The following is a 19,831-nucleotide window of genomic DNA, read 5'->3' on the forward strand; positions in this document are numbered from 1 at the left end:
GCGTCCCCATAACTGGTTTATGCGCTTAATGGTAAATCAAATGGCCACATCGGAACCTGTCAAATAGTTCGCGAACGTTAGGGTTGCTGGCTGAATGAAGGGCTGATTATGTTGAATACCGATTACACTACTTGCATACTGGTGACGTTAATCGCATACTGATTACGTCACTCGCATACTGATGATGTTACTCGCATACTGATGATGTTACTCGTATATTGTTACTCGCATACTGATGACGTTACTCGCATACTGATGACGTTACTGGTATACTGTTACTTGCATACTGATGACGTTACTCGCATACTGACGACGTTACTTGCATACTGACGACGTTACTTGCATACTGACGACGTTGCTCGCATACTGATGACGTTCTTCGCATACTGACAACGTTGTGTGTATGTTATAGGTTTACGGCGTTCGTCCTGCAAACTCTGTGTGTGGCTAAAGACATCACGTTCGTGAACCGGGAGGTTATCGACACAGGACTCACGTGGCTTTTCTCTCGAGTAAACACAAGGGTAAAAACCCCTATTGTTGAAGATGACAGACACTTTTATCAGGTAACTAACAACTACAGTATAGTATATATCACCACTACAACAGGGGAACGACAGAGACGGGGGTTCGTTTGTTTTGTTTAACGACATCACTAGAACACATTGATTTATTAATTATCGACTATTGGATTTCAAATATTTGGTAATTCAGACATACATACAATGTTAGAGTGGAAACCCGCTACATTTTCCCATTTAGTCCTGGCTCTCTTTTAGAGAGTTAACTTAAATTGTGTTGTTCTATATACCAAGGTCTTCAGAAAACGTTTGGGTAACACTTCCAGGTTAAGTACGTTTTCTCAGCAGAGCACATTTATGATTTTTGGTTGGCCGCGAAAAGGCTAAAATGACGATATTAGAGTTTCATGCAATAAACAATTATTTGACACCCATATTATTCATTGCCATAAACCTGGGTTGGGGGTACACAATGACCTTATTTTACATATATTTACTCGGAAATCGCTTTAGATTTGAAAGTCTAATGGCTTCTCAGTCAACCAATACTGTAAGCAGAGTTCCACAAATTGGCCAGATGTTTCTCCATGGGGCCCATTTTATCCCTACCCACTAAAATAATTACTTTTAGGGTATTTCGTCAAATGACCATATCTCCTAAAGTAAGTGTCATAAGAAGTTATTCTTTGTGTCTATAAATATGTTTTAACCCCAAATAATTGATTGGTACCATTACTGTGATTTTTTGGAGTTGACCTATTAAGCATAATTCCAAGATGGCGTCCAAAATGGCCGCGGGATACTGAATTAGACATAACTTCGTATACAGAAGAACATTTCAAGTAATAATGTAGTAATCTCACTTGAAATGAGAGAGAGAGAGAGAGAGAGAGAGAGAGAGAGAGAGAGAGAGAGAGAGAGAGAGAGAGAGAGAGAGAGAGAGCTGGGGCCAATCAGTGATAAACACCTGTCCCTAAACATGGCAGTACATACCACGACCGTTGAGGGCGATAGATCTTGCTGCCCATGAGGCTTCAGGCGAGCGCTCTATCTCCGAGCTACAAGTAAGCTACACGCAGTTACCCCTCTAGTTACAGATGAGCAGGTGAACTGGATATGAACGGTAAAACACACTGACCAATGAGCTGTCTTCTTTTCAGATATCGGCACCAGACAATAATACCATGTTAGGAGCGGAAATACTCACTGCAGCCAATCAGTGCAGGTTTAACATTCCTGTAAGTTGAATTCTACAGTACTAATGACGTACACAGGAATATTATATATATATTAAAAAACAAAACAAAAAAAAACCCTGTTAATTTGTAATGACGTTCTTGATAATTATATATAATATTGTTAATCGCATACTCCACAAAACCATTACATAGTAGTGGGGTACTTCGAAAGCATATTAATTATATTATTACATTACTATTTACTAATAATTAATGAAACTCGTATGTTAATAATGTACTTTTAAAGTTATTATAATATCATTTATAAGCATATTATATGCATATATATATATATATATATATATATATATATATATATATATATATATATTAATTGTGTATTTCATTATATTATTGTACATTAATAATGTCCTTCATAGATATGCTATATCTTAATTACGTACTTCATAAGACTGTCATATATCAATGATATACCGGGGTATATTAATGACGTAGATCGTAAGACTACCATGATATTAAAGAGTTATTTGGTAAGACTGTTATATACACACATTAACGATGTAGTGGGATTTTTTTCCGACAGAGGTCGCTGAAGTCGAGACGAGCCATTCTGATCCGGCTGCTGAAGAACCGACTCCGGAAGTTGAGGAACCAACTGGCGATTGCGAAGGTGGCGTACGCGTTGCTTGTGAGCGGAGTGTCCCGGTGGAAACGCGTCACGCGTAAACTGTTTCTCATCAAGAAGAAAACCACCGATGGTGCGTGCTTACATTAGACGTTCAACAATTACATAACGCTTCATTTCTTAAACTATCATCAAATTCAACAAGTCATAGTGGCACATCTCCAATATCGCTAAATACTACATGAAAAGAAGAAGAAGAAGTTTGTTTTGTTTAACGACACAACTAGAGCACATTGATTAATTTATTAATCATCGGCTGTTGAATATCAAACATTTGATAATTCTGACAGGTAGTCATGAAAGGAAACCCGCTACATTTTCCTAATGCAGCATATGCACTTTTCCACAGACAGGGAAGCACATACCACTGCCTTCGTCCAGTTGTGGTGCACTGGTTGAAACAAGGAAATAGAAACAATCAGTTGAATGGATCCACCTAGGTGGCTCGACCCTGCGACGCAAGCACATCAAGCGAGCACTCAACTGACTGAGCGAAAGCCCACCCTCTGCATGAAAAGTATAACTTTAAAATTAGGTCAGATATAATCACCATGTGTTTTCCTTTGAAGTAGTGTGTGTAGTTAAATCGTGTTTGTATATATTGCACGATGAATTCCTGTTATCATCTTGTCATTGTAAATTAAATATTGAATACTGTCGTCTGATAGCCTGGATGCAGGGTGAATAAAGTCCAGATAAAACACATTGTTTTACTAGCGGCAAATGGAATTGTATATGCATTTTCCCATAGACATGACAGAACATTCTACGGCCCATGATATATCAATCTAATTAAAATTTGTTCCACTGGTTAATTACATGTGGATCTAACAGCACCCCGTTCGAGCTCATGTCCAGTTGACCTTTCATTCGACCAATCAAAACCTTACTTGCAAAATCATGCAAGTGATTTGAAAACATTCGGGATTATGCCGAGGGTATACGAAATGATTCGGGTGAATTACGAAGTATGCTGGAAACTAATTTCAATATAAAATTTTATATATAATTCGTTTCAAGACGAAAAAAAAAAACCCGTGATGGTATAGCCATAAAATCTGTTTATACTAGTATATAATCCAGAGTTTATTACTGCACTTTTCCCCCTGTTTTTTAATGTTGAAATAGACCAACAAGTTCGCCTATTGTATAAATAGTCTCGCCCGATTTTTTTAGAATTTGTATGCTCCCGAATAACTCTATAAAAGGCGAAGTGTAATTGGTCGGTATTTAAATTGTTATTTATAGATGAAATGTCACCTGGAAATGGGAGTCCAAGTAATGCTGTTAGATCTACTGGTAGACCAGTAGAACTAATTTTGGTCAGATTGATGATATATCAGTCATGCGACAATATATCGGGGGGGGGGGGGGGGCATAATGGATACGGTTAAGTACTTCGATTTTACGACTCGAGAACCTCAGGCAAGCGCTCTACCTGCTGAGCTAAATGTTCCTTTAAACCTAATAACTGAGCCGTCTATATCTGCGCTGTGGCAGTTACTGTAGTATAAAGGCGATGTCACACGATACGGATGTCTCGTAAGAGAATAGCTGATTGCATAATAACAACCGCTGACATCGTAATATTTGACTTGTCACAATCGGCTGTTCTCGTACTAAGCACTCGTATTGTGTGGCGTCGCCTTAACACGACGTTGTAGTCGTAGATGTTTAACATCTTCCACTCGTTGCAGGTTTGCTGTACTGGTCGGAACTCTCCGAGGACAGGATGAGAAGAAACCCGTCTTTTGATCGCAGCGATCCGACAGCTGATGCCATAGAAACGACGTCGTACGCGCTGATGTTGTCGCTGAAGTACACAATTAAACGAGGACGACGGAAAGGACAGCACGTGGTGGACCCGGATAGGATCGCGGGTTGGATCGTCAGGTGGAGAAATACAGATGGGGTTTTCGTCGGTGCGACGGTAAGATCGCTTAAAGTGACTTTTCTTGTGAACTCATGCTACTTACATACAGTGGAAATCTTGTGTATATTTTATAAAAGAAAAACATATATAATGGCGCATCTCGTTTCAGGTCTTCCATTTGATTACATTTGCTTCCAATCTAGGTCACATGAAAATGTTTGTTTTGTTTAACGACACCACTAGAGCACAGTGATTTATTAATCCAGCTATTGGATGTCAGTGTTAGAGAGGAAACCTGATACATTTTTCTGTTAGTAGCTAGGGATGTTTTATATGTACCATCCCACAGACAGGATAGCACACACCACGGTCTTTGATATACCAGTCGCGGTGTACTGGCTGGAGTGAGAAATAGCCCAATGGGCCCATCGATGGTGATCGATCCCAAAACGACCGTGCATCAAGCAAGCGCTTTACCACTGGGCTACGTCCCGCACCAGGACACACGAAAGACGCAAAGCTGTAGCGACTCAAGTCGGAGCTCTTTAGTAAGATGTACAATATGTGGAATAGATAGCAATGAAATGTATCAGTTTGGTCAAGACAGTTGTCGATTTCTGTCTGTTTCACACTATGCACAACCACGTACAGGCACACACACATACATACACAGAGACAATCACTGATAAACACAACCGACCCTCTCACGCGAGTCTGTATAACACATACACACACATACACAATCTCTGATAAACACAAGCGACCCTCTCACGCGAGTCTGTCTAACACATACACACACAGACACAATCACTGATAAACACAACCGACCCTCTCACGCGAGTCTGTGTAACACATACATACACACACACAATCTCTGATAAACAAAACCGACCCTCTCACGCGAGTCTGTATAACACATACATACACACACAGACACAATCTCTCCTAAACACAACCGACCCTCTCACACGAGTCTGTATAACACATACATACACAGACACAATCTTTGATAAACACAACCGACCCTCTCACACGATTCTGTATAACACATATAGACACAAACACAATCTCTGATAAACACAACCGACCCTCTCACACGAGTCTGTGTAACACATACATACACACACACAATCTCTGATAAACAAAACCGACCCTCTCACGCGAGTCTGTATAACACATATACACACAGACACAATCTCTCCTAAACACAACCGACCCTCTCACACGAGTCTGTATAACACATACATACACAGACACAATCTTTGATAAACACAACCGACCCTCTCACGCGAGTCTGTATAACACATACACACACAGACACAATCTCTGATAAACACAACCGACCCTCTCACACGAGTCTGTATAACACATATAGACACAAACACAATCTCTTATAAACACAACCGACCCTCTCACGCGAGTCTGTATAACACATACAGACACAGACACAATCTCTGATAAACACAACCGACCCTCTCACACGAGTCTGTATAACACATTCACACACAGACGCAATAATCACTGTGTGACGGTACATGCTCTTAAATTTGTTTCGCCTGTGGCGATTTTAATTGTGTTAGAGGGCCGTGTGCAGTTTCATTGCACTTAAGCCCAGATGGGCAACTTGTTACGTAAGACTTCTGCGCGACAGTCCTCGATCGGTACGCCTAATACACACCCTTAGCCAGGTGCGGAGGCCATGTGGCGAGTAGTTACGTAATACCTCTGCGAGTGCGGTTTTTACAACCGTGATTTGGCGACGATGGCGTCAGTAAGTCTGACGATCAGAGAGAAATATACCGACTCTAGTAGAGTTGGAATATGAGATGATAGGGGGAGGTACCGCCTTGTACCCCCAGGCGAATTCTGATTTATAATAAATAGCTAGTGTTTTAGAGATATCGAGGAGAAACTTTTGGAAGGCGTCCAGGGGGAACGTTGTCCGTTTGGACTGGTAAATATATTATTTCTGCTCTGTGTATAACCTTGATGTGATTGATGTGACTTTTAAATATTTTAATACTGTATTATACCAATATTCTTTAAACAGTGTCTTCGGTCATCTGACGAAGTAAATCGTAGACTTCTTGTTCTAACATTATATGAGTATTTGGTAATATAAAGCTTAGCCAGTCATCCTAGCGGACCTAGGTACACTGTAGGTTATTGTCTTTATTGTGATCGGTACTAGTATTAATTCTGTGTTACAAGGTTACTGAATGAGTAGTTAGGGGTAATTAAAAATTAACCCGTTAGGAATAGAGCTGTAATTCCTTTATTAATTAAGTTCCCCTGGAAGCGTTCCTAAATTATCACACGTACTGAACGAGTAGTAGGGTTAATTAAAAATTAACCAGTTAGGAATGGTGTTGTAATTCCTTTATTAATTAACTTCTCCTGGAAGCGTTTCTCAATTATCACACGCGTGGGTGTTGTGTAACGGTGAAGTGATTCGCATATTGTGTAACTAGACACCTAGAGATTAACTAATTAAGTGATCAGTTCTGGGTTGTTATTATTGTTGTTATTAATTAACTACTACGGCTGTACATTTGTCAGCGTAGATTAATACAGATTCCAAAGTGTATTATGTTTTTGTTGTGTTTCTAGAGAACTAACGTGCTATATTAATATATACTTTATAAGATCGTATCTCTGATCATACCTAGAGACGAGCCATACTAGGGTTTAACAGCCTGTTACAGAGAGATCTAATAGATATACAGTTAGGAGAGATATTTTGATAATCGTGTTTTATTCAGTTACGGGAATTATAGAATCCCCGTGACACACTGATAAACACAACCGACCCTCTCACGCGAGTCTGTATAACACATACATACACAGACACAATCTCTGATAAACACAACCGACCCTCTCACACGAGTGTGTATAACACATACATACACAGACACAATCTCTCCTAAACACAGCCGACCCTCTGACACGAGTCTGTGTAACACATACATACACAGACAGAATCTCTGATAAACACAACCGACCCTCTCACACGAGTCTGTATAACACATACATACACAGACAGAATCTCTCCTAAACACAGCCGACCCTCTCACACGAGTCTGTATAACACATACATACACAGACACAATCTCTCCTAAACACAGCCGACCCTCTCACACGAGTCTGTATAACACATACATACACAGACACAATCTCTCCTAAACACAGCCGACCCTCTCACACGAGTCTGTATAACACATACATACACAGACACAATCTCTGATAAACACATCCGACCCTCTCACACGAGTCTGTATAACACATACATACACAGACACAATCTCTCCTAAACACAGCCGACCCTCTCACACGAGTCTGTATAACACACACATACACAGACACAATCTCTGATAAACACAACCGACCCTCTCACGCGAGTCTGTATAACACATACATACACAGACACAATCTCTCCTAAACACAACCGACCCTCTCGCACGAGTCTGTGTAACACATACATACACAGACACAATCTCTCATAAATACAACCGACCCTCTCACACGAGTCTGTATAAAGACATTACAATGTGTGTCCGTGTTGACAGGACACGGCAGTGGCCACCCTGGCGCTGGCCAAGTATCGAGAGTACAAGAACATCCAGAACACGAGTCTCCAGCTGGTTATCAGCAACACTGCCGAGAACTTCACACAGTCACTCGAGTTCGACGACGAAACAGCGCTCTCCATCAAGTCCGTGCCAGAGGTAACGCATTCGTTTAAATAATTCCAGTTTTATGTCATGTGTTGTGGGTTATTTGGATATATCGGGAAATTAATAAAACATTTGCATATTCAGGAGGCTGAGCGCTCGCAGACAGTTTGAACTGTACCACAATTCACAAAACATTGACATAAAACATTGGCATGTTTCAGGAGGCTGAACGCTCGCAGACAATTTGAACGGTACCACAATTCACAAAACATTGGCATGTTCAGTAGGCTGAGCGCTCGCCAACAATTTGTTAGGCATCATCGTCTTCCATTGCGTTATGCGCAAAAACCTCCCCATGTCCATCTGTTTTAAATAGCAAAACGAATATTCAATTCAAGACAGCTCTTATATCTTTGAACAGTTTTTTCATTAGTTTGATATTTCCATTTAAGTACCCTTCTCCCCCTCATCCCACTTCAGTATGTGACTCACTCTAATAGAATGTGCTTTTGTTTGACCATTCTAGGTTCCACCGGTCTCCATTCTGCACGTGTTTACTAGAGGCGAGGGTCTGGGTCAGATGCACGTGCATGCTAAATACAACCAATACGTGGATGAAGAGGCAGACTGTCGGTTTAACATGACAGTCCAGTGCTACTTAGCAAGGTATTGCTGCAGTTATAGGCAATATTAGAAAACAAGAGAGTTATAGCCTTTTTCACGATTTAAGTCACCAATTTGGCAAATTCAAAGTGATTTTAGTTGTTCTGTTATTTGTTGTAGTTCCAAATACATTTTGCACTAAACAAAAAGCGTATATGTATGTATGTATGTATGTATGTATGTATGTATGTATGTATGTATATCTATATATATCTATCTATATATATATATATATATATATATATATATATATATATATATATATATATATATATATATATATATATATATATATCTATCTATCTATCTATCTATCTATATATATATATATATATATATATATATATATATATATATATATATATATATATACTAGCTATTAAAAATTAAGAAACATATTGGGTTTTCCCATAAATCATCTTTCTGATTCTTTGTCGATTTATTTTAACAATACCAATAATATATCACACAAACATGTCTGTGCCAGAATACCTTAAAATGTCAGTACCATAAACTGAACAAGAATACACTGGCATAGCCAGAGGGTTGGCCATGGAGGTAATGCCCCCCCCCCCCCCCCACACACACATACACGCGCGCGCGCGTTCCCCACCATCACGCTATATAGTTTCCTGTCGCCCCATAAGATTTCATGACATACATATGGTTGCTGCCTACCATTGTGGGTGGCACCACTAAATAAACCCAAAACCAAATTAGGGATTCTACTGAATCCAAATATATTATATTTACAGACTCAATTTCGTATCTCCAAGCTTAATTGGGTCGTTTGTACGAAAGGTATCTATCGCTAATAAAAAATATTGTATTTTGTTGGGTTCTCAGCCAAACTGGTATATCAGGGGTCTGCTTTGGATTTGCCTCATTCCAGGGTTGGTGTGCCTTACATTGATCTCAAACATGCTATCTACCAATATATATCTTCGACTTGGCAAGATGATTGGAACGGTGCTAATGCGAACAAGCTTTATTCTGTAAAACCATTCCTGGGTGAGTGGCAGTTCTCCTACAGACGAAGCGGGAAGGATGAAATGGTCGCATCAGTAATACACATTTTAATCATGCATTTGTTATAAACAAGGATCCTCCACCTGAGTGTGAACATTGTCAGTGTATCTTGGACCGACGAGGAAAGATATATTTGGTAGACAAAATGTGATGGAATCATTTCACCCTAAACTTATCTTGAAGTTTCTACGAGATACTAATTTTTATTCAAAATTTTAATATACTTGCCTGTGATACTTATACTTTTGCACATACTTACCTGTGATACTTATACTTTTGCAGAGCTTTTTAAACTGTGTTTTAACTTGATTTGTTTTCGTACTGATGTTGATCATCAATAGTAAAAATATAAATAAACTGACGATCAACATCAATACCAAAAAATGACACCCAATAGCCGATATGTTGTTGTGCTGGGCTGTCTATCTATCTCATTGCTAGTGCAATTACAAAATATACCATGTCGATCATAAACTGCTTACTTAATTAATTTTGTTCAGGGTGGGGGAAGTACAAGTCAAGAACTAGGATCACAAGTTTTAATCAAATAATAATCATCGAGTTTACAAAGTGATCTGAAAGAGAATGTGACTGAAATGAGAACTTACCGACCATTCTTCACTGTAGGTATCCATAGTAGGTCTTGAAAGCCGTCGTTTTGTATCAAACAATCTCAGACGAGTGTTTCACAGGACGAGGCCTTGTGTCGCCTCGTATTTTTTTATTTTTTAAAAACTTTATTACCCCAGATCACTGCCAATGTCAAGGTTGGGATGCCTTGAGTCATCGTCTTACAAATGTACAATAATAATAAAATTATAACATATTTCATATATACATGTATGCACACATACACATACATATAGATACATACACACACACATACACACATACATATATATACATACACACATACATACATATACATAGACATACACATACACATATACATACATATACATTGTACATGCACATACATATACCTGTACACACATACACACATATACATACATATACGGGCACATACATACATACATACATACATATATGATACATATGGTAGTTACATTCATTTCATTTGTCGTCTATATTGCACAAGCATATCCATATATATATTTTTTTAATGATCTGAGGGTCAAAATGGATAGATAAAACGAGCATAGAGGGGAGAAAAGAAAGGGAAAAGGGAAAGAAAGGATAGAAAGGAAAGGTTTGTCTATCAACACCCAAATGTTTTGGGTTTTTTTTAAATAACTGCTTTAAGTGGGTGTCTAATGTAGTAAGAACATCACTTGGTATCCTAGAAATATGAATGAAGTATGGTAAAAATAGGCGAGCTTCAAAAAGAAGTATGGAAAACAGTTGGGTTTTTTTTTTTTTTTTTTTTCCAAACAAGTTACAAAGTTGTTGGGGTTTTTGTTTATTGGTTTTTTTGTTTTTGTTTTTTTAAAGCAAAGACTATAAAGAAAGAAAAGGTTACTAGCCTTATAAAAAGATATATTTAGAATTTTATGTAGGCCCATCAGCACTAAAAAGGTCAAGCCACTTTCCCCAACGTTCGTCGAATATTTGATACTCACAATTTTTAAAATAAATATATCTTTCTATTTGAAATTTGTTTTGCAATTTCTTTTTTATAACATTAAAATTAAGACTGTTGTTTAGAATTTTCATACTATAAATGTGGTGTTTTATATTGATTATTAACCAGTTAATTACTTGGTTCATATCACTGTTTATCATACCAAACATAACTGTATGCTTATTCAGAGAAATTCTAACGTCCATTTTTTCAAATATCCATTCTTCCAATGAATTCCATATATATTTTATTTTATCGCAATCATAAAACAAGTGTCGTAAGGTTTCAGGGACATTTTTACAAAAACTACACTTATTTGAATCTACATAGTGTATCCCTGTAAGAAACAATTTGTAGCTAAAATCCGATGGAGCAATCGATACTGAAACCATAACAGGGTTGTATCTTTCACACATTTGAAGGGTAGAGCATAACACTTTTCCCACATACAACAATCATATGTTAAACCCTTAGATGCATATTTTGTTTGTGTCTTTGGTATTACATATTTATTATTTAAAATATTGTACAAATCTTTACTTCTCGTGTTTTCATTTAGCATAATTTTCATTTTAAAAGGTAATATAGGTCTTTTTGTAGGGGTAAATGTTGTATTGCTAATGTTTTGTAATGAGTGTAAGAAAGATTTTACAGCATTCACTAGCGATGCGTAATTTAAAAAGTTTGTCTTTAGGTCATATCTTCCTTTAAAAGTAATATAATCAAAAATGTTTCTTTCATCATCAAGTAAGTCATTTATGAACAAAATCTCTTTGTTTATATAATTAATATACACAAATGGTTTATTGTCTTTTAGTATTTTTGTATTGTACCAAATATTTAGTCCTTGTATATCTTCTGTATTTTTAAGATTTTGGTTTTTCTGTATTAACAGCCAGCTGATAAGTACATATTTCCAAAACCTATTTTGGATATTTTTCTGCTTTAATGTAATGAAATAATCTCCATGAATAAGATCTTTTGTAGTCAGACCGGTGGTTGACTTAAATAAATTTACCCATTTTGTGTTGTTTAGGAAAAGTCTTCTCATCCAAGACGATTTTAAAGAGGTAATAATATGATGTATATTTGACATTTTTAAACCACTATATTTGTAATCTTGTCTTAATATATCTCGCTTAATTCTTTCGGGTTTATTTAGCCAAATAAATTTGAAAAACATTTTATTTAAATCTTCTATAATGTATTATGGTGGATTTGGTAATGATATTAATAAGTACGTGATTTTAGGTATTATTAAAGTTTTGAGAATTGTAATTCTTCCTAATGCTGTAAGCTTTCTAAATGATCAAATTTTTTATCAGGTTCTGTATTTGCTTGATTTTAGAGTCAAAATTAGATATTAAGATTTTATTTATATTTAATGTAAAGTTTATGCCAAGCAGAATAAATTGGTTTACACCCCATTCTAACATCCAGCGAGTATGATGGTAAACATCTTTAGAATACTTTTTGCTTTAGATTTAGTGTAGTTTACTTTTAGGCCAAAAATTTGAGCGAAATAGTCAAGAACTGTCATTGTACTCTTCAGAGACTCAGAAGATCCATCAAGAATAAAAGTAGTGTCATCAGCATATTGTGATATTAAATATTCAGTGCCATCAATGGTGATACCTTTAATACTTTTGTTGGTTCTTACCAAAATACTTAAAATTTCAGCGCAGATTATGACAATATATGGTGAGAGAGGATCTCCTTGCCTGCATCCCCTTTGCAGCTTAAAAGAGTCTGAGTGATAACCATTTTGTATGATTCTAGACATTGAGTTTTTGTAGAATGTTTCAATCCAACTTTTTATAGATGTTTTAAAATTAAATATACCCAATGCTTTATTAATAAAAGACCAAGATAACGAATCAAATACTTTCTCAAAATCTACAAGAAATAGAAGGCCGGGTATTTTATGTAATTCAGTATACTGTCTTTATAACGAATCGCTTCACCAGCATCTGCGAGTCCTCGGTTTCCTAAACGCACCACAATTCCTTTTCCCGTGTAAAGGCTCATATGGACTGGATGCGGCGCGTGCGTGCGTTCCGACTGTTAGGTCTGATGTGTCTGGGGCTTGCGCTTTGGACATATTGTATACATCATATAGGCCTACAATAATCTGGCTGCATGCGGGTTTTTCAGACGCACGCATCGCATATATTCAGTCTATATGAACCTTTACATAAAACATGCAGGAATGTGGAACTGAAAGACTTGCTAACCGTCCATCCGGCCATCCATACCGTAAATAGTTTCCCCTGCACACACCTATCGATTAACGCCGATGCGACTGTCGAATTACTTGATAAGTGTGTGCCAAGCATTACTTTCCAAGAGATATATTCAAAATAGTACGGTTCTGGTGACAAGCGTTTTTCCCTTGCAGTTTGCCTTTATCTGGTGATTTTAACCTGTGTTCTATGTGCGACATTGGATGTGAGCGTAAGCGACCACCGTGTAAAGTGGAGGATTCGCCAAAGGAAGGCATCTCGTATAGCGGGATTCAGCGCTGTCTAAAAATATCTATCAGGTTCGAGATCAGTTTATTGTAATTTTTTTGTAGACTAGAAGGAAAGGTTAAGTGGTTAGGGAGCTCGACCTGAGGGGTGATAGCGGCCACAGTGGGTATTTTCTATGTCCAATGGACTGACAGCAGTGGATCAAGTGACGGTGTTGTTAAGTCCATTCTGGACCATTTTAAATACTATTTTCTATCATTGTAAATGTTTTGTAAAATTGAGATAGAAATGTGTGTAATAGGGGAGGGGTATGGCCAGAACACTACCACCACCCTAGCTCGGACAGTTTTCCGGGGTTGAGTTGTTTTGTTGTTTGTTTGTTTTTCCTGTTTTTTTGTGGAGGGTTTTCTTCTTTGGAAACATTTTATTCTAAGAATAGAAACACAAAAATCAATGTTTCCATTTTTTTCAGTCATCTTGGATATATAGTGACCATTTAACAAAAAATATCTACCAATAGTTTAAATGGTGCATATATATTTTTATTATTATTAATTAGTTTTACAGTTACTTTACTAATTACTTAAGAGATATATCCTGGAAATACTCTGTCTCTTTGTCTGCAGTTTCGATTGTAATGGAGAGCTCTGTTTCCTTGATATCCGTGGAGGAACGTAGCCCAGTGGTGAAATGCTCGCTCGATGCGCGGTCGGTTTAGGATCATCGATCCCCGTCTGTGGGCCCATTGAGCTATTTGTCGTTCCAGCCAGTGCATCGCGACTGGTATATCAAAGGCTGTGGAATATGCTATCCTGTCTGTGGGATGGTGCATATGTAAAACATCCTTTGCTACCAATGAAAAAATGTAGTGGGCTTCTTCTCTAAGACTATATGTCAAAATTACCGAATGTGTCGTTAAACAAAAACAAACTTCTAACTTTTTTTTATATCCAGTATCTGATGATTAATAAATCAATGTGCTCTAGTGGTGTCGTTAAACAAAAACAAACTTTAACTTTCTTGATATATCCAATAACCGATGGTTATAATACATTTCCTTCCACTGGTTATCCTTGATTGTATACATGTAGTTTATATTTACAGCTATGTAATATAGGTCGCCAAGTATAGTGTATGAATATAGAAGAGGGCCTCGTAAGTTGTCAAACTTGTGCCCATTTCTTTTGTTCTTTGTACAATAAAATATGTTTTTTGCAACAGATCGTTAATAAATCAAAATATTCTAGTGATGTCGTTAAACAAAACAAACTTTAACTTGTTCTTTGTGATCGACTGCGACTTGTTTCAGATACAGCGGTGACTACGACCACGGCCGGACGGTGATCGAGGCGAACATGTTGACCGGATATGAACCCGTCATGTGTGACCTACAGCAGGTATTCTTCCACCTCGTCATTAGCTGGGGAGATCAATTTCAGTTGGTAAAGTGCTCGGCCATAAACGTACGAGATAGGGGCGGGGGTAGTGTGGGTGTGTCGCAGAACAAATCCTCAAATTCGAGCAAAAGAGATGGAGATATATCAGACAAAATGAGCTTACCTGAGACCTCTTCACCATGTATTGCAATAATTCTGTCCACACTATTATTCGTAATCCATCTAAAAATGTGTTGTGAATCATTTCATTTCATTTCAACTTATTTTCGTGCTTATATCCAATTAAGGTTCAAGCACACTGTCCTGGGCACACACCTCAGCTATCTGGGCTGTCTGTCCAGGACAGTGGGTTAGTTGTTAAGTGGGAAAGAAAAGGGCGTAGTGGTCTTATACCTACTCATTGAGTCGTTAAAACTCACTTCTTGGTGTCCATTTCTCTTCTTCTAATCTGTATCAAATGCAAGAACTGAATTATAATAGAAAGCTAAAAGAAGTTAAAAAGTTACTCGAACAATGGTCAAAACGTTCTTTGTCAGCATTAGGAAAAATTGCTGCAATCAAAAGTCTGGCTTTATCAAAATTTGTTTATCTATTTTCTTCACTCCCAAACCCAACAGATGCTTTCTTTAAAAAATTAGAAACTTATTTCTTTCAGTTTATTTGGAATAAAAAGCCTGATAAAATTGCTAGAAAAACATTAATTCGAGATTACCAAAATGGTGGCTTAAGAGCAATAGATGTTAAAATATTTTGTAATGCCCAAAAAATATCGTGGATGAAAACTATATATTTAAACTAAGACATTGCCTGTTTATTGAGTAATTGTTTACAGTCTAAAGAGGAATTACTATTAACTTTTGGGTCAGCTTACAACAAGGCAAAAGCAGAGGTATGCACAAATCCGTTTTGGAAAAATGTATTATTTATATGGTCAATATTTTTAGAAAAATATGAATCTACAACTGATAAAACAAACATACTAAACTTACCAATTTGGTATAACTCTTTTATTAAAATCAATAATGAATATGTTTATTACAAGACATGGGCAAATAAAGGAATTTTGTTTTTAAAAGATCTGTTTAATAATACCAGTTGGCTCACATATGATGAATTTGGTATGAAATATGACCTCATACCGCCATTTACAGTCTACAACGGTTTGATTTTAGCAATCAAAAAATATTATAAATTGGTTATATATACAGAATTAGTAACATTAGAAATGCCAATAATACCTAATTGTTTGAAAGAACTTCTTAAAACAAACGTTTGTAAAAATTTCTACAAAGAGTGCATAAATGAACACACATCTAAATACAAAATAAACGCACAAATAAAATGGAATCATATTTTTGATATTGACCTCTGTGACAAATGGTGGGAAAATGTATATCTTATCCCTATCAAGCTAACCACCGACACAGGGCTCCGTTACTTTCAATACAAGATATTTTTATTTATTTTAACAACAAATAAGCATTTGGTTATATATGGTATTAAAAACCCAGATAAATGTGAATTTTGTCATACGTTTAGTGAAGATTTAATGCACCTTTTTTGGTTATGTAAACATGTTCAAGCATTCTGGAATACTGTTATCAACTGGATATTCTTGAAAACTAAAATTAGACTCCAAATAAATGCACAAACAATTAAATTAGGCAATCCTAATTATTCTAAAAAAGATAATATTGTCAATTTAATACTTCTAATTGCGAAACAATACATATATAAGTCAAAATGCAAAAGTAAAAAAATAACGTTAACTGGATTCCAGAACAATCTGAACATGTATTATTATATAGATAAATATATTGCTACAATAAATAACAGGATAACTAAATTTGAGGGAAAATGGAATATTTGGACAAAATTAATTGTATAAAATATATATTATTGTATGTTTTTGGTTTATAACTAATTACAAGTTGATCATCGGTATATACCTTTTTTCTTTTCCACAGGAAATATATTGATATATACTAGTATATATAAATGGGAGACCATTATTATAACATGTTTGTTGTTGTTTTTGTTGTTTTTATTATTTATGTATGCTTCTCTTATATGTATGTTTATTATTTGCTTTATGTATGCTGTATATTTGGTGGTGAATAATTTTTTTTTTTTTTTTTTAAACCAAAAAAAACCCCCAAACTCACTCTGGGTTGTGCCGGTACCGGGCTGCGAACCCTGTACCCACCAGCCTTATGTCCGATGGATTAGCCACGACACCACCGAGGCCGGTGTAGTGAGTCGTTTGCAACTCTACATATAGCTCTTTGGCAGTAATGCTAATATGAACAAATGTTGTTATCCAGACTCGGGTATTTTCAGTTAATTCGGGCAAAAATCAGCTTCCCCCATCTCCCCCCCCCCCCCCCCCCCCCACTACAAAAATGTGCTTTGCTAAGGTGCTTGGGTCAAACGGTCCAATCCCCACGGTGGACCCATTCTCTGTGTGTTGTTTCCAATACCTTTTGGTTCCCTACGACTGGTATATCCACGTTCGTGGTAATAGATGACCTTTCTGTGGGATAATACATGTAAAAGATCCCTTGCTGTTGGTGGAACCGTGTGGCGAGTTTCCTCTCAAGACCAAGAGTCAAAATTTCCAAATGTTTGACATCCAATAGGCGATGTTTAATTTAGCAGTGGTGACGTTATATATAATAAACGTCTTACTTTTCCAGTAGCCGATGATTAATAACGATTAATAAAGCCATATTGTTGAACGTCATTATATGTGCGGATTGTGTAGCTTGCAGGCCCGTATACGTAGAGACGATATCTGGAGGTGGATACCCTCTAGTGGAAGGGGAACACACTTTAGTGGGGACACAAGCCATATTTTTATCTTTATTTACATGGAATAAGAAAAAAAAATACATCTTCGTCCTCAAGTTGGGAGGCACTAGCAAATGAGAGGTACGGCCCTGTATCATAGCCTTGTGACCAACCCTACCAGTGGTGGTGGTGGTGGTGGTGGTGGGGGGGGGGGTGTAGGTCAATGGTACGCTGGTTCGATCTCTTTCAATGGATTCGTGCCCTCCCCACACACACCCCAACCCCCGCATCCCAACCATGCCTATCGACTGGTGTACTGACCTGTCTGTGTGAAATTGAAGTGAGTATAAAACATCTCTTGTTGCTTTATCATAAGGATAAGCCCATGTGGCAGCAGCGAGTTTACACGTAACTTTCTCTCAATCACACGTCAAAATAGTCTTGGGACAAAGTTACAAAGCCTGTTTGTCTTAAACGCTGGTGTTTCATTAAGCATTGTGAAAACATGTAGTTATCTAAAACAAGCTTTGTAAACTCGGCTCCATATGTTTAAGACGCCATAAGGCATGTGCTGGGTGTCATTAAACAAATATTATTTTTAGTTATTTCCAACCGTAGCACTAACATATACCCAGTGCTGGTCAAATACCGTGGTATATGCTATCCTATCTGTGGGAAAGTGCATATAAAAGATCCCGTGATGCATTAACAAAATGAAGCGGGTTTCCTCTGTTGACTACGAGTCAGAATTACCAAATGTTTGACATCCAATAGCCAATGATTAATATATCAATGTGCTCTAGTGGTGTAGTTAAACAAAAAAAAACGTTTACTTTTACTAACATATACTGACCTCCATTGTAAACACATCAGTGGTTATTGCTATCGCAGGTGTGACTTTGCTATAAAATGCACAATAACCTTAACCTTTGTATACAGTTGTTTATTGACTAACAGAATACATCCAGTTAAATATTTTATTATTTCTTCACATATCCTCTGAACAACCACAAATCTGACTAGTGCATTTTCAATGGAATTAGATATAAACAATATTATTTAATTTAAAATTGAGATTTAGGAATTTCCAAATGAATTACGTTAATAATATAAATCAACCAAAACACTTCCTCCTAATTGTAGATGACTGGGGGTGACATTATGTTTGCCACGTTCGACGAGAAGAAGGCGAAGGTCACTGTGACCGTAAGACAAGTAAGACTATAACTGGCACTATGCCAACAGTACTAATTGTTAATTTCATTAAAAAAGAGAACGTTTTATATTAAAAATCAATGGCTGTGTTCCAGATAAGATCTAAAAGAAATCTCTGTCATACTAGGCACCAGCCCTAAAACCTAGAAGAAAAGACTGACCCTATTGTTTTAGATTTTCTTGTTCAAATCGGCCATACGAGGCATTCATATGTTGTGGTGTCGCCTTTACCTAAGTTCGCAATGTTCTCATAGTAATCATGTTAAAAACATTGGACTACCCAAAAAATACTTTATATATTATATATATATATATATATATATATCTATATATATATATATATATACTGGAATGTTTCGTAAAAATTGTTATGAACGTTAGTATGGGTTTAAAATTTAATATGATTTGTATACGTGTTAGCATTATTCACTGCAGAATTGCTAGCCCATACACGGGTTTCCTTTTATTAACGTAAACGAACTTTACATGACTTGTTAATGCATTTTAAAGGTGAGCACCTCGGACAAACTTAATTTTGGATTCCGTATTAAGAAGAAGCATGAAGTACAAGGACTGCATCCAGCGACCATCATCATCCGAGATCCTAGACGATCATCCGAGCGAAGACGAGAGATGAGAGAGAGAGAGAGATAGAGAGAGGAACGAGAGAGAGAGAGAGAGAGAAGAGAGGAAGCAGAGAGGAGAGAGAGAGGGGGGGGAAGAAAGACAGAC

At 37.0% G+C, this 19,831-nt stretch overlaps 1 protein-coding gene across 1 annotated transcript in view; it reads left to right on the top strand.

Moving 5' to 3' along the window:
• LOC121383845 (complement C3-like) overlaps positions 1-19,753 on the top strand; it is a gene marked incomplete at its 5' end in the record, with an annotated part of 58,134 nt that extends 38,381 nt beyond the window's left edge. The window contains 10 exons of the mRNA XM_041513942.1: positions 413-566; positions 1,682-1,759; positions 2,304-2,478; positions 4,103-4,335; positions 7,845-8,003; positions 8,479-8,618; positions 13,625-13,768; positions 15,007-15,094; positions 19,028-19,099; positions 19,610-19,753. Coding sequence (XP_041369876.1) covers positions 413-566; positions 1,682-1,759; positions 2,304-2,478; positions 4,103-4,335; positions 7,845-8,003; positions 8,479-8,618; positions 13,625-13,768; positions 15,007-15,094; positions 19,028-19,099; positions 19,610-19,753 — 1,387 coding nt within the window. The remainder of the gene's footprint in view (positions 1-412; positions 567-1,681; positions 1,760-2,303; positions 2,479-4,102; positions 4,336-7,844; positions 8,004-8,478; positions 8,619-13,624; positions 13,769-15,006; positions 15,095-19,027; positions 19,100-19,609) is intronic.
• Between the last annotated feature and the right edge of the window lie 78 nt (positions 19,754-19,831).

This window comes from Gigantopelta aegis, chromosome 10, assembly GCF_016097555.1.
Source record: "Gigantopelta aegis isolate Gae_Host chromosome 10, Gae_host_genome, whole genome shotgun sequence".
Classification (NCBI taxonomy): domain Eukaryota; kingdom Metazoa; phylum Mollusca; class Gastropoda; order Neomphalida; family Peltospiridae; genus Gigantopelta; species Gigantopelta aegis.